Genomic DNA, 15,890 nt, shown 5'->3' with positions numbered 1-15,890 from the left:
GAGGCTTGCACAGCCCTGTCAGCCCCTCATCTTTATCTCACCCCAGGCAGGGCTACCATGCTCCTGCTCTAGCTGCCACCCATGCTCTATTGCAGTTGCCTACTCACCCATGGCAGCTCGGGGCTTGCACTGCCCTGCCTCTGTGTCATATTCCTCGTGGTCACTGGGGCAGAGGCACAGGAAGGATCCCTCCACATTCTCACAAAGTGCAGTTCCACACACGGGGACCATCAGTTCACACTCATTCACATCTACAAAGCAAGGGGCAGCAGTGGGCAGCAGGAGCCGTGCCTCTGCATGGGCAGCCTGTGCACAGTCTGCAGCATGAAGCTACCCTGCAGTACGGAGATAAAAGCTGCTAGGGACAAGCTGAGAACTGTGTTCACACTGTGACTCAACACAAGTCTGGCAGGAGCGTCATGCTTAGTGGATTCAGAGCCTGAACTCCAGCTTGCTGAAATCCAGTGGGTTGCTGAATCACAGAATCGTCTAGGTTTGAAGGACTTCAGTCCAACCCCCTACTCAGTTATAGGATCCCACCAGGCTGCTCAGAATGTTTTCTTGTTGGGTCTTTAAAATCTCCAAGGATAGCAGCTGCACAATTATCACAGGCAACTCTTCCACTGCCTGCCTGTCTTCACAATGAAGATTTTCTCCCTTATAATGCATCCTGCCTGTTCTCTACAGGCACCCATTAAGGTGCTTTCTAGCACTTTCAGTGCCTCCATCCCCCAAGGACTTCTTTCCTTCTTTCCACCTGGACAGAAAAGGGTTCCGTGTTCACTGTTAAACACTCACTTTTTCAGAGCCTGGTCCTTTGCAATCCCAAAGATCTGCTGTGATAAGGGAAGGAGTTTTGACTCCATGAGCTGCCCTGTCTATGTGTGAGATTCTCAATGCATGGTCTGGGAGCCGTCACACAGCAGGGACGCCAGACTGGCATCTGCCAGTGGCTCTCCTTTACTGACTGGCAGAATGATCCTGGCAGACTCACCAATGCAGTAGTGTCCAGAAGGTGAGCTCTCATAGCCACGGTCACAGAGGCAGCGGAAGGAGCCATCTGAGTTCTCACAGAAGCCGTGGCTCCCGCACAGCGTCTCATTGGCACATTCATCAATATCTGCAGCAAAGCCAAAAACAGGAATTGTTCTGGACCCCACTTCTTCCAGTGGACACCCCTACTCAGGCCCTTCGTCTCTGACCCCAAGATCTGGGACTGGGGCATCCCTTGATATGAGGAACAGGGTCCTTGCTAAGAGTATGCATGCTAAGAGAAGCTTCTTGCAACACTGAGAGCCACAAAGAAGCCATGTGAATAGAGCAACAGGGGCAGAGCAGGAATGGGAAATTGATAGGGAGCATGGGAGGTGACTGGCAGGGGTGGCTGAGGATAGCAGTTTCCTGCAGAGGCATAGAGGGACACAAAGCCTACAAGTTTTCTTGGAGCAGTCAGAGCATCTATGTGTTCACAGCCCATAGTTCCCAAGGCCAGGAGCAGCTTCACTTGCTAAGGCTGAGTCTTAATGCAGCCCAGAACCCAGAGGCTGGCAGCAGCTCCTCCCAGCTTCAACCTTCCTTGAGCTGGGGGGAGCCTTAAATATGCAAAAACCCCTTAGCTCTTTCCTCTTTGCTGGAGCCTGGGCTTCAAACCCAGACTTGCCAGCCTAGTGCACATTGGTAACAGCAGCCTTTCCCCTCACTCAGGCCTGCCAGGCAGGTGACTGGCACTGGCCCCAGCAAGCACAGCATACAGGGAGCTGTGGTCCAGCCCCAAGCCTGGAATGGCTGTAACCTGCCCAGGACTCTCCCCAAGCGGAAAGCAGCACAATGTGGTGTCTGTTCCAGATGCCAGGAAGAGAGAAGTCTAGACGCAAGCAGGCAGCACAGCCAAGAAAACAAACTCTCAGCATTATCTGCCTCTCCACCAGCCACACATTTCCTCCTCCTCCTCCTCCTTCTCCTCTGTGCCTCTGGCAGAAGTGTCCCACAACCTCCCCCGTTTCTGCCAGGGTGAGACCCAGGGCTGTACTCACCAATGCAGTCACCCAAGGGCGTCCAGTGGAAGCCAGGCTGGCAGCCCATAATACAACGGTAGGAGCCCAGGCTGTTCTGGCACCGCCACGTGCCACAGATGGCATCCCCATATTCTTTACACTCATCCACATCTGCAGGGAGGAGAGCAAGGCGATGAGGAAGGTCAGATGGGGACCCTGCTTGTTCAATGCAGCACCTGGGTCCGCTTCAGCTGGCTAGAGGCCTTGAACCAGTGCTAGTCCTCCTTACAAGTCACCAGCAACTGTGAGTGCTGGGAGCAGAACTGCCCTCCCCCCTGCACTGGCTTAATTTGTCCCCTCTAATTCTGGGAGGCTGATCTCCGCAGCAATGAGGTCTCACCCACGCAATCATCAGTCTCCTGGGAATGTTTGAATCCATTTTCACACAGACATCTGTATGAGCCTTCCGTGTTCAGACACTGGCCTTGTGAGCACAAGGACTTGTCTGCACATTCATCCACATCTATGAAATAAAGACAAAAACATCAACCTGGATCTCACAGCAGGGCAGGAAGCAGAGGGCAGGACCTAAAGTATGTCCCTGCTACTCTCCAACTCACCTTGGCAGCTGACTCCACCAGCCACATTTGAGAAGCCAGGGGCACAAATGCAGAAGTAGGATCCATGACTGTTGAGACATTCACCATTGGGACTACAGGTCTCACTGTTCAGGCACTCATTCACATCTGCAGAGAGAAGAGAATCAGGACCATGCACCAAAGCCACATGGATTCCCTGCCCCCAGTCAGCCCTCAAAGGGCTTCTGGCCCTTGTTTTCTCATCATGGAAACAGATCTTCCCTGTCCATGGTGAGCCTGAATTTGACTACAGCCTTATGGATGTGCCATGCATGGTGGCATCACTTGCCTTGGCACCAGCATCCTCCCTGCTGAAGAAAGAAGGGGATCCAGTATGTACTGGACCCAGAGGGCTGCATGGATGGGGTCCATACCTTCACATACGGTGCCATTGATGAGCTCAAAGCCAGTCTGGCAGTGGCACTCATAGGAGCCTGGTGTGTTTCTGCACTCTCCCCGCAGGCACTGAACAGCAGGGTCCTCACACTCATCCACATCTGCCAAGAGGAAGGGCACAGCACAGAGTGAGGCCTCAGCTCTTGCCACCACTGGGAAAGATCCCCATCCACAGAAGCATCACCCAGCTGTTGGCCTGCAAAGTGGGTTTGAGCTGTCCTCCCAGACCATCCCATCACAGTGAGAAGAGGGTAGAGACTCCCTGTTACCAGGGTGTGCAAATTCAGCCCAGACTCTTCACTCCCTTCCATCACAGGGACCAGCAAAAGACTATCCCAGCACAAAGTCAGTGGTTCCACTGACAGGACCAAAGGAAAGGGCACAAACTGAAGTACAGGAGGCCCTGCCTGAACACTGTGACAGAACACTGGCCTAGGTAGCCCTAGGTGGAGCATCCTTTCTTGGAGATGCTGAAAAACTATCTGGCTGTAGTCCTGAGCAGACAACTCTTGGTGGCCCTGCTTGAGCAGTGTTGGATGAGATGACCTCCAGAGGTCCCCTCTTCAGTGGCTCTGTGAGCACAGGGATACTGCCAGCCCCAGTGTCTGTCTCCAGCAGAACTCTGCTCTGTGTATGACAACCACCAAGAGGCCAGTGCAGAGCCACAGTTGTTGACAAATCCTCTCTTCAGCCAACTGCACAAGAGCAAACACCAGGAGAGCAATGCAGCACCAGCCCTACCTTCCAAGGCTCTGCTTTCTCACTTGCCAGACTTGCCTACAATGTTTCTCTTGTGGAAGAGCTGTCCAGGGACCTACAACAACTGTTACTCAACTGCAGAGCCCTCCACAAACCCACTCCCACCCAACTCTCCCAGGCCTTGACCAGAATCTGCTAGCACTCTGAGGGTTTTGCTCACAGCAGAGTGGGGAGGGATATCTTCCCTCGCACAGAGGGCTGCAAGATACCAGCAGACTGCCTGAAGACCTTGAGGCTGGGGCAAGCATGGGAGAACACTGCACTGACAAGAGGTAAAGCCCTGAGCCTGGCAGCTCCTGAGGCTAGGAAGGAACACTTTCTCCTTTGCAGAGCACTGAGCATGCCACAGGCACAAAGAGTATTGCTCCTGACCACCTCAGGGCAGGATTCCCAGCTTTTCAGTCTCAAAGGGTTGCAAGAAGTAGTATTATGGAATCCTTCTGGAGAGGAACCAAAACATAGTTTATTTACAAAAAAAACTATCACAGAGCCCTTATCATTTTTCAAATATGAAACCTAAATCCACAGACAAGGCCACCAGCCAAGGCAGGGAGGAACATGCCATCCTGCCATCAGGTCAGTGTGACCCAGACAATATCAAAACCTGATAAGATGGCCTCATGAAATGGCTGGGGCAAGGTGGCTGAGATGGGGCTGCTCATGTGGAGCCTTGGGAAAAGGGGAGGGCAGATGTAAGGCATCAAACCACGGCTCTTCCATCACACCCAAAAATCAAATACAAAATAAGTTCATTTCACTGGCTTTCTCAGACATCAAAAGACAGGAGAATTAAGGGAGGAAAACTTCCCTGCCTCCCCTCTTGGAGGCCCCCTTAGAGGGGGATCCTTCTGAGAGTCACATCAAAGGCAAGATCTTCCATTTGCCAGCTACGTGCACGCTGCAGAGCTCTGCAGTGCTCCAGAGATAAATTCTCAGCACGTGGCTATTTAAACAAATACCTTTGCCAACTCTGCCCTTTCCCTTCCCTTGCTCCAAACAGGGAATTTTCATCAAGCCATCTCAATCCCAGGATATCTCCCCCAGTCAGCCATCAGTTTTCCTACATGTGCTGGGGCAGTTGAGCTGGAAAGCTGGGACTGAGCATTCTCATGTCTCAGCACTGCAACCAACACAAATCAGTGCCGCTGTTAAGTCCCCACTAGCATACCTGGCACAGCAGAGACCTTGATCTAAACTTTCCCTTTTAAACATGTCCAAGTTATATTAGGGGCTGGGAAAAAACGATGAAACCTGGGAGCCCACAGTCTTTCCATGAGCTGTGGACCCAAGGCTTCTCCTTCTGTTGAAGGCCTACATTTGAAGTATATGCTCCCAGGCACACAGTTCTGAACTAAAAGACACACAACTCCGCTTATGTCTCCAGGCCTCCTGCACTCCTCTGGCCTTTGTCAGCATCTCCTAGATCGTCATTATTCCATGAGTCCTTCCCCCCATCCCTTTCCTGCATGAGCAAAATCACCTTTCTGCTGCTCCAAGTGACATCTGCTTGCAGCCTTCCATGCTCTCTGCTGAACAGAAGTTACAGAGCTGGAAAAGGATCCTGAGGCTAAAGAAGTCCTCCTGCCCCACCAGTAACCCAGCTAAGGCAATGTCTCTTCCCTCATTTCCTCCAGCACCCGCGCCTCTGTTCCTGGGGAAGGGATACCTTCACACATGCTGCCATCTCTGGAGACAGCATAGCCGGTGTCACAAGACATGCAGGAATAGGAGCCCTCAGTATTGAGGCAGAGTCCGGAGGGACAGGGAGTCTGGGCTGTGCATTCATCGATGTCTGCATAAACACATGAGGTAGAGTGGGATAAGAGGAAAAAATGCAGAGCAATCACGACGAGACGCACATGTGCTGGGGGAACCATACAGCATGGTAGCCAGGACTCAGGCCAAGTGCTCAGCAAGAGCCTAGGGAACCCTCTAGACTGGGTGTGTGACACTTCAGAGTGCCTGGACACGTGGCTCCCTAGTACCTTGGCAGCTCTTCCCATCAGGTGCCACCTCGTAGCCCCGGTAGCAGGAACAGCGGAAGGAGCCATCCAGGTTGACACACCGTCCATGAGCGCAAGTCCCCTCCACAAGACACTCATCCACATCTGTGTGAGACAGCAGAAGGCAGCATAGCATGGGAGGGTGCTCAGGGCAGTCCCTCCACACAAGCTACAAGTGCAATGTGCCTTGGCCAAACAGGCTGGCTGACTGCAGGAAAAGGATGTTGCCTGTGCCCCTGCTCCTTATGAGGCTTACAGGGTGCGCTGCTGTGGGGGGCAAGGGTGCTGCCCAGAGTCAGCTCAAATTTCTCACCAATACATCTTCCGTTCCTGGGCTGGTAGCCAACCCCACAGCTGACACACTGGTAGGATCCTAGTGTATTGACACATCTCCCAGTGGGGCAAGAGCTGGGATCCATGCACTCGTTGACATCTGCCAAGAAACACAGTTCTTTCAGGCTCCCAAAGGTAAACAGTACAGCAGTCTCCAATGTATCCTCTCCAGCTGGATCCTCAGTGTTTCCCTCCAGGGCACAATGATACCCAATAGGAGTTAAGATGAGTATGCAGGGACAGACAAAACTTCTTACGGCCCCACCTATCCCTCAGGATCCTACACCCACATCTGGTGGGCTGACATAAGTCAGCAGCTAAACTCACTGCTGCAGAGTGTTGCCAAGGCCAGGAATGTGCATGGGTAGAGAAAGGGATCAGAGAACATCTGTGCAGGGCTGTCTCATCTGGGCGTTTCATAACTATGATTAGGATGGAACCTCCAGCTCAGTTGTCCTTAAGGCAAGTGCTTTCTGGAGACTGTGTGGGGGAAGAAGCATTGTGTCCATGCCCAGTTTCCTGTACTGCCTCCTAAAATAGCCTTCCACTCTGTGATGGAGATGAGCTACTGAGGAAGGGGAATCTTTGATCAGGCACATCATACATTGACAAGCGTGAAAGCTTTGAAGGGCCCAGGTCTTGCCGTGTGAATGGGATGCAGTGGGGATGGATGGCCTGAGTCTCTGCAGCCTGCTCTCCCTGCAGTACACCTGCCAGCATGACAGTTTTGTGACAAAGCCAAGGTGGCATGAAAATATATAGGCATGTCCTTCCATAATGGAAGCTGGAATGGGCTGGCCATTGGGGAGCTCCATGGAGAGATGGGAGAGAATCTCGGGAGAACTCCATTCCCTCTGCCCAGGAAAACCTTTTCCTCCTGCAGTCAAAGGAGAGGACAGGGGGAGGGCGCAGGACAGACAAATGTGGAGGTGTCCTACCTCCCTTACAGGAGAAGACACAGAGTGATGAGAAAAGGAAGTGTTCAGCCATGCACAGGATAGGCTGGAGGCACAGGGAAACTGGGAGCAGCAAGCTTTACCTTCACACTGTCCTCTGGGGCCCATGGCAAAGCCCTCCTTGCACTGGCAGTGGTAGGAGCCGGGCGTGTTGATGCATCGCTGTCCTCGGCAGATAGAAGGCTGCTCACATTCATCTCGGTCTGGCAACAGACAGGGAGATAGTCCTGAGTCTTCCCCCACCATTGTCAGGAAGGCTGGGTGAAGGAGAGGACCTGCTCCCCCTGCAGTTGGCTCTACCCAAGGGATCTCTCCTCTATTCCCCACCTGCCCTAGCATCCCCCTAGCCATGAAGCAGTGATCAGGGCTGGCATCACAGACTCCTGCCTGGATCATCATGGGCAAGATCCTATCCCTGAGCAAGCAGGAGAGTGATTCCCATGGATCAAGCTGTCTATGGGCAGGCCTGTGGGAAGGGAGGATATGCAGGTGTGCATGTGTATGCATGAGTATGTGCACATTCATGGCAGAGTATGAGGGTGAAAGAACAAAAAGGCCCTGGAGAGATGGCAGCCCTGTGCCAGGTAAGCACTACTTACCCTCACAGCTTTGCTTGCCCAGCGAGACAGTCAGGGTAAACCCAGAGTAGCAGAGGCAGAAATAGGAGCCCACACTATTGATGCAGCGACCTTTTCCAGCACAAGGGTCTTTCAGACACTCATCTTCATCTACGATCAGGTAAGGAAGGAAGACCGGCAGTCACCACCTGCAGCTGCTTGCAGCCCCCTGCCAGCCCCGCAGTGCAGCAGGTGGGCAGGGCCTCAGCAGAGCTGCCAGAAGACCTTCCCCATCAGACCTTCAGGCCAGAAGGACTGAATGGGCTGCTGAGGGTCAGAAGGCCGAGCAGTCGAACCATCAATTGTCAACCTACCAATGCAGTGTCGGCGGCTGGGGTCCAAGGTGTAACCTGGGTGGCACAAGCAGCTGTATCCCTCTGGGGTCAGAACACAAGCTCCAGCTCCACAGGAAAGGGGTGAAGAGGCACAGCCAGTGACTGTGAGGAGAGAGCACAGGGTTGGGAGCAGCACCAAAGGGTGCATGGAATTTAGTGTCCCCAGCACCATACCAGGAGGTTGCTTTTTCCCTTCTTGGAGAGTGATGCTGAGCCTGCTCCTCTCCTTCAGGCAGCCTGCACCCCCGGGACAGCAGGGAGGACACAGCAGACCATGCCATCTCCTCAGGCTCCCGTGGCCTGAGCTGGCATGCCCCAGTGCCGCATACTGCTCACCTGCACTGCGGCCCCATGCCTTGCACTGACAGCTGAGCCTGATGACGATCCTTTTGGGGTGCCAGCAGGACCCCCCCGCCTCGCACCACCCTGCTAAGCCCAGCACCGGCAGCAGGGAAGGGGCAGAGAGGCACCACACACCCCTCGGCGTAAAGCCAGCCGGGGGAGTGAGGGGGCAGCCCAACCCCAAACAAAAGGCTATTGAGGAAGACGCATTCCTCAGCAAGGTGCCTCGGCCAGGCCTGCTCCCCAAGGTGCTCCAGCCCCCGGCGCAGGGCAGGGGCCACACTCCCAGACACTTAAGCAAGCCTGGAACAACAGTACCCTTGTTTCCGGCGCAGTAAACAAGCCGCCCCGGGAGCCACATGCCTCCCCCGGCGCTCCCCCTTGCCGATGAGTCAGCGCAGCCGCGGGGGGGGCGCGGGGCCAAAGCACCGGAGCAGTGCGAGATTGCCCTGCCGGCAGCCGCTGCTGCCAGGGACGGGCTCAGCGATACGAGCTCTTGGTTCCCCACACAGGTTCGCTCCTTCCCTGGCTGGCAGCAGCTGGGCCCCACAAGAGTGGCGGGCCAGAGACTTTTCTTTGGAAAGTCGAGGGAGTCATGTGGGCAGACAAACAGACTTGGGCAGAGCTTAGGACATGATTTCATTGTAGGACCAGGCAACGAGAGACAGGGAATACCCAAGACTGGTGGACACACACACCTGCTGGCACCTGTGTTGGAGCAGCAGCATCCCAGGTGGTCGTAGGGCCAGGCTGGCGAGGACCATGCCAGAACTCCTCTTCCTCTTCTGTGGAAGGAGAAGAGAGGTAAGTCAAGCTACCTGATCCCAAGTAGAGATGCCAAGCCAAGATTTACCTGTGCTGGCTATTCTGGCAACCACAGCACCAAAATATGCTGCAGGGTGGCTGCAGAAACTCTATCATCTTATTAACACAACCTCCTTCACCTTGCTGGATATTCATCACCTCCCCACATTCCTATAGCCCCACATCAGCCATCGAGTGTGACAGAGGTCCTCCATGCTGCCCAGCCAGGAGCCTGTCCTGCCCAGCACTGGGGCCTCCTATGCAGAGAAGGCAGCTCCCAGTCTCCCCACTATCCTCACTGCCCCATTCTCTTCCCCTCAAGTGCCCTGTCCTCCCCCAAGCCTGGCACTCACCTCTGCGCATGGCAGGCTCTGCAGTGGCATCAGCAGTTCCCTGAGGGACAGAAACATAGGATTCTTGTGCATGGAACTGGGATGAAGCGCCCCTGTGACATTTTCCCACCCATCTCCTGGCTCCTCTTTCTCCCCAAGACCTCCATCCTAGGAGGAGAAGCTGCCGCAGCTGGGTGCATTTGGCAGGGCCACTCTGTCCTGAGAACATCATCCTGGGCAAGACACAGCTTCAGGCCATGCTCCGAGGGCCACCCACAGAGGGGCTGTGCCAGCAGATTGTGCAGTGAGACCACAGCACTGCTAGCAGGCAGGCACCTCCTCAAGGTGGCCAGGAAGGTGATCCAGGTACGGTAAACTGTCACCAGCAGCTCTGGAGGGCTGAGGAGAGCTGATGCTTTGACCTGCCTCAACAATTCTTCTTTACCAGAAGGATTATTTGTGCTAGAAGCTCTTTCTCAGCACCCTCCCCGCCCCAGGCAAACCTATGGCTGCCAAAGGAAATGCTGGAGCACAACCTGAGTCCCGAGTCTCTGCTCCATGGAGCTTTCCACAATGGAAGAAGAAAACAGGCAGCTGAACAATAAGTTCCAGACTTCACATTTGGAAGCTTTGGTTCAAATTTCTGCCCTGTTTTGAGACTTCTCACATGTACTTGAGCCAAGCCATGTTTATGTTCATGTTTATGAAGCAGTGACAATGGCAGTGCTGTCCCTTCCTTCAGAGATGCTGCATATGTCTGAGGGATAAGCTGATACAGCAAAAGGGCAGAGAGATGCTCAGGAGAGGTATGGCCAAACCTCTACTGACAGCAGGGACAAAGAGGCACACATTTTTCATGTGAGACTCAAATAAAGAAACACAGTCTTACGAGAGCCTAGCAGAAAATCAGTACCCAGGCTACTTCCATCAGACAGGGTGAATTCATACAGCCAGTGTTAGAGACCCCTGCCCTGACTGCTCCAGTGGTGTTTCTGCTGCACCCACCTTAACACAGGGAGAGCTGGCTGTGTGCTGGGCTTGAGCAGGACACTGGGCTCCATGAGAGAAGCATGCCCAAAGTTGATGTACAGCAGTTCCTCTTACCCTGCTGCCCACCAGCCCTACAGCCAGGCCAGGCTGACAGTGAGTGCCCACACCTCAGCTGTTTAAGTACAGCTGACAAACTTGAATATGCAGCATAGACCAGAATTTCAAGCCAAAATTCTCCTTAATGTCCTTTTATAGTGGGATAGATCTTTGCTGAAATTGCTCTTTAGGACTGAATCCATCATGGACAATACCTCCTGTGTAGAGCTTCAATCCCTGTGAGATGCAGTGTAGACATGGCTGGAGCCATAACTCACATACCTGCCTAGTTGAACAGTGAAGGAGTGTAAGCATGAATAGAACCATAGAATGTTTTGGGTTGGAAGGAACCTTAAAGATCATCTAGTTCCACCCCACTGCCATGGGCACGGACACCTTCTACTAGACCAGCTTGCTCAAAGCCCCATCCAGTTTGGTCTTGAAAACATTCAGGGCTGGGGCATCCACAGCTTCTCTGGGCAATCTGTTCCAGTGTCTCATCACCCTCACAGTAAAGACCTTCTTCCTAATATCTAGTCTAAATCTCCCCTCTTTTAGTTAATTTGTATGATATCTCCCTTCTAGCCCATCCAGCTACCACAGATGCATCAAGCTGTAGGAAGCAAACCTCACTCACCTGCACAGCAGGAGAAATTTCACCTGGAAAAGGAAACAGTGCATGGTGAGTAGAGAGAACAGATAGATGTCCTCCTCAAACCCTGGCTGCCCTAACTTTACCCACCTCCAAGACACTGCCATTCAGTCCCTCACATTTGTCTGTAAGAGCTTGTTCCCAAAGCCAACACACCTGGACTCCTGGCACTGTGCAGACCCCAGGACCTTCTGCTCCAGCAAATACTGGCACAAGCAGTTGGTCACACTGCCCTCCAGCTGGGCTGGATAGAAGCCCAAGGGCTGGAGTGCTAGGCTTGCCACACAGGCCTGAGGTCCTGGTGGAGGCAGCCTGACCAGTCAGCACCAACTGCAAAGATGCAGTTGCAGGGGTCTGAAACACTCAACTTTCTCTCCAAAGACTTGAAGACCTAATGCCTCATGAACACTACAGTCATACAGAGGCAGGGACCCCTTTTCAGCCAGAGGTCCATCCATGATATGTGGCAGGACCTGACACGTTTTCCACCCTTGCTAAGGCCCCAGATGGAGGAGCTTTAAGCAGTAGACCCCACACTACCCTGTCTTGCTGAGGTGCCAGGGTAGGGGAGTGCCTCCCGTATGCTGCCACGCAGGCTGTCCTGCAGTTGCTGTCTCCTCAGTGTCCAGTCCAAAGTCCAGTTTCTGCTCTCCCCTTGGTCTTCTAAGCTGAGGGGGAGCTCTTCTGTCTCTGCCTTCCTCATTGACAGTCGGATATCAGAGCTGGAGTAGGTGTAGCCGTGTCCTGCTGGGCAAATTTCCTTGAAGGCCTCTGTGAAGGAAAGTCAAATCAAAACTTTAGAAAGCAGAGGTTGGAGGCTGGTGGAGGGATCACCTGGCTTACCATACCAGACATGATAGTGGGACAGTGGAATAAAGGACTGAAGATGGAACAGGCATGTATGTGAATGTGGGTGCCAGTTTCCCCAATCCTATAATTTTCTGTCATTTCTAAGGGTTAAATTCTTATAGAAACACATCTGGGCTGCAGTGGGTGGATGCTTCAAGCAGAAAGAAAGTGCTCACAGAGGAGGGTGGGTTTCTCACAGGCATTCCCAGACCCCTGAAATGAAATTGCTTCTCATGGTCAGTACTGCTAGAAAAAGATCATGCCCATAGAAAGGTCCAATCTAACCAAGGGAGCAGATAAAAGCAAACCCAGAGTACCTCGGCACTGAGCACTCTGCACATTACTCAAGATACTCTGCACAAACCACCTGAACATTTTTCTGGTCCCTGAGGATTTTTGTGCTTTCCCTTCCACCCAACCCCATGCTGTGATCGTCAAACTCTTCCTCACCTGTCTTTCTTCACCGCAAAAGATGTAGGAGAGAAAAGGGCTTTTGAATAAAGCCAGGCACAGACATGGCTGTGTTCTCTCTCTGGTACAGAGTGGTTTCCCAGCAGGGACTTCTCCATCTTCCCAGTATTATTCAGGCCTGCTTCCCATCTCACAGGACAGCATTTGCACTGCTCAGCTCTGGGTCCTGCAGCTGTCTGTGTTCAGGCAAACCCAAGCCGCGGTGTAATCAGAGCAAAGCTGAAGCAGGCACATCTCACCTGAGCCGGGCACAGGGCACTCCTCGCAGTTGTCGCCCCATCCTTTGCCGACACGGCTGCAGCAGCAGATCTGCTGGGTGATGCGGTGCGAGAGGGGGAAGGTGCACACGCCTCCGGCTGCCGAGCGGTAACACAGCCCCTGCTCCATCGACACCGCTTTGTCCGCTGAAACACAACAGCTGTGTCAGCACCGCAGCTGCCCCCAGCTCTCCAGAGAGACTGGGGGACGCTCAGCTCTCCCCCTTGGCTCTTTCTCTGCCTGTGCCTCCCAGCCTGCCCAAGGGCTGCCCTGTCTTCTCTTCAGAACACCCCCTGACCATCAACCATTGGGTCTTTCCTCCAACAGTGTCATCCCCAAGAAAATCCAGCTCACGTGGGAGTTCTCTCATCCCAGGGGTCTGTGTCCTCTGCTGCCACACCATATGCACATTCCCTTCAGCCTCTGCAGGGACCATGCAGTATCCATGAAGAATGATAATGCACGATTGGGAACCATTCTGCACACAAGTGCAGAACAACCCAACTCGGGTACACTCAAAGGAGATGTGAAGCACACTGTAGCTTCCCCTCAGCCATGGGGTCCTGCTCAGGTCCCTCCCCAGACTGAGGGGTTCCCTGCAGCACTTACAGATGCAATGACTACGGGATGGGTCTAGCATGCTTCCAGGCTTGCAGGTACAACGGAAGCTGCCACGGGTGTTCACACACTCGGCATCTTTGCAGAGGCCCTGCATCAAGCACTCATTGATATCTGTGGAGAGAAGAGAACATTGTGAGATGTAAAGAAGCTGAGAGTGAACTGAACTCCCTACCCAGTGCCTCTCATTCGGGTTCTGTGAATCAGAGGGGTCTCAGCTGGGCTGTGTCCGAGGCAGCCTCTATACCAAGCAGTACAGTGGGGACCTCTGTGGTGACAGTAGTCCCACATCTGCAGAGCTTGCTTGCTGCAGCTGCAGGATGGCTTGTGGATGACTGCTCTGCTTTTTGGTCCTTGTGGAAAACAGATGTGGCCCCTACAGTGAGCCACTCTGTCAGGGTCACTATTATGGTTGTTTGCAAGCCAGGAATGGTGAGTCCTGTCCTTTCTCCCAATTCCTGGCACTGCTTGCATAGAGCTATCATCTACGGAGGATCCTTGTTGAGAAACTCAGTGTCAGTATGCAGGGAGGACATTGATAGGTCCCATCCAGAGGCAGAGGGGTGGTGGGGCAGGCTGTGGCTCACTGCATCTTCTTCTAAGAACAGGGTGAGCAAGTGGTAAGTCACCACTTTCAAGCCCTGCCTCAAGTTCTGCCTCTGCCCCTGACTCAGCACTCTTCAGACACAGTCTTTGGGAAGGAAGTTGGGTTTATCCTAGGGAAACACCATTGGGCTCATCCATTTGGCCTGCAGTAAAGGCTTTCCTACAGCACCATGTAAGAATGTATGAGCTAAGCCAGAGAAGACAGGGATTGGGAAAAATTGCATTAAGGGGAGGTGACAGCAGTTTTCAGATGGAGAGTAAGGAGGAAAGTGTCCCCATGAAATAATGTAGCTTTCTATCTTCACTAAAGAGCTTGGCCCAGAATGCTGATGAAATGTGCTGTGTCAGGAGGCACAAGCAGTGCAGGAAGACCTGGATGAGACATAGAGCAGCAGGACTGGGAGCAACCTCAGCACCACCCTGAGACAATCCACAGGAACATATACTGCAAGCTAAGACGTAGAAGCTATTAGTGAGAGGGTTCTGGGCCACTCACTGCTCACAGGACAGCTCTGAGCTCAAGACTAAAAAATGTCAACGTGGTGCTAGGCCAAAGACACAGGGCTGTGCCAGTGCCAGTGTACATGGCCTTGGTGAGTCCTCAAGTGCTCTCAGACCACCCAGTGGTGCTCCAGGGACTATTTCAAGATGGATGGGGTTGAAGACTCAGGAACAGCTTTCCCAGCACTACCATATTCCTCAGAGCCAAAGCACTACTTCTTGGTGGAGGGGGCTGTCTTGTGAAACACACTACCAGCAATTACAGCTGAAGTTCAGACTTAATGACCTAGAGGTCCTCCCCAGACCTGTGCTCTTAAACTCCTCCATTCATCCCACCAGCTGCTCCATACACAGTTGAGACATACAAGAGCCATGAAAACCAAGCCAGAAGTTAAGTCAATCACAGGTAGCAACGCTACAGGGATCTGCAGAACGCCAGGGAGGAGTAGGATTTGGCTGCACAATTTAGTGTTTCCTGCTCTGTACCAAGCACAGGACAGAGTTCACAAGAACAACCAGTGACCAGCCCCAAATATGCTGGGAACCTCACTCAGAAAATACACTAGGGCTCTCTGGAGGAGCCCTGTGGCTCACCCCTGTCACTCCATAGCATGGTCAGAGTGTTATGTCGTTCTGACAGACTAACTGCACAAAGTGTTTGACTCCATACGAACAAAGAGACTGAAGGGATTAGAGTAATGATAGCACAAAACAAACAAGCACCAAAGGCTAGGCTTTATATGCTTAGTTTAAAACAGGGGCCACATCCTGGCCTCATCCCAACTCCCTCTATTCTGCTGTCAGCCACAGTAAAAGTCCCCACTGGGATCAGAAGCAGGCAGGTACACTCAGAGCTATACACTCCTACCCCCTGCAGCATGCCTAGGTAGGACTAGCCCACAAGAAGAGGTCTCAGGGACCACAAACTGAGATCCATATGTTGCCTCAGCTGCTTTTTCCCACCCCACACAAGTGCTCGTGCCAGTGCTCCTCAGAAATAGCCACACTGATTCAGGCAGCCTGTGGGGGAAAGGTGCAGGATGGTTTACCCCAGTGCTTGGTCAGCAGAAAGGACTCAAGTCAGCAACAGACACCAAATATCCATATGGTCCGCTAGGACTTACGGACACTGAGGTGCCAGTGTGTGTCATGTGCGGTGACTGCTCTGCATGCACACCTTCTTATCCCTGAGCCTCTAAGACCTCTTTTCCTCATGTCTAGCAACCAAATTATCTCTTCCAGTGCTGTCCTTCCTGGTACTCCCAGCAGCACTGGAGGATCCCTGGATAGGTCTGACAGGCACTCTCAACTCAGATTCCTTGCAGCCTTGTTCTGCTCAA

The 15,890-nt window shown here is 53.1% G+C and overlaps 1 protein-coding gene across 1 annotated transcript in view; it reads right to left on the bottom strand.

Moving 5' to 3' along the window:
• Window positions 1–15,890, bottom strand: part of LTBP2 (latent transforming growth factor beta binding protein 2) — a 70,195-nt gene that overhangs the window by 7,240 nt on the left and 47,065 nt on the right. The window contains exons 10-27 of the mRNA XM_033062931.2: window positions 13,435–13,557; window positions 12,807–12,971; window positions 11,788–12,018; window positions 11,233–11,255; window positions 9,531–9,570; window positions 9,072–9,158; window positions 8,011–8,133; window positions 7,679–7,807; window positions 7,163–7,282; window positions 6,104–6,223; window positions 5,773–5,895; window positions 5,454–5,579; window positions 3,007–3,129; window positions 2,615–2,740; window positions 2,395–2,517; window positions 2,034–2,165; window positions 995–1,120; window positions 108–251 (exon numbers count right to left, since the gene is read on the bottom strand). Coding sequence (XP_032918822.1) covers window positions 108–251; window positions 995–1,120; window positions 2,034–2,165; window positions 2,395–2,517; window positions 2,615–2,740; window positions 3,007–3,129; window positions 5,454–5,579; window positions 5,773–5,895; window positions 6,104–6,223; window positions 7,163–7,282; window positions 7,679–7,807; window positions 8,011–8,133; window positions 9,072–9,158; window positions 9,531–9,570; window positions 11,233–11,255; window positions 11,788–12,018; window positions 12,807–12,971; window positions 13,435–13,557 — 2,184 coding nt within the window. The remainder of the gene's footprint in view (window positions 1–107; window positions 252–994; window positions 1,121–2,033; window positions 2,166–2,394; window positions 2,518–2,614; window positions 2,741–3,006; window positions 3,130–5,453; window positions 5,580–5,772; window positions 5,896–6,103; window positions 6,224–7,162; window positions 7,283–7,678; window positions 7,808–8,010; window positions 8,134–9,071; window positions 9,159–9,530; window positions 9,571–11,232; window positions 11,256–11,787; window positions 12,019–12,806; window positions 12,972–13,434; window positions 13,558–15,890) is intronic.

This window comes from Catharus ustulatus, chromosome 6 (assembly GCF_009819885.2).
Source record: "Catharus ustulatus isolate bCatUst1 chromosome 6, bCatUst1.pri.v2, whole genome shotgun sequence".
NCBI lineage: Eukaryota > Metazoa > Chordata > Aves > Passeriformes > Turdidae > Catharus > Catharus ustulatus.
Note: the sequence above shows the minus strand (reverse complement) of the source record. Positions and strands in the feature narration are given on the sequence as shown.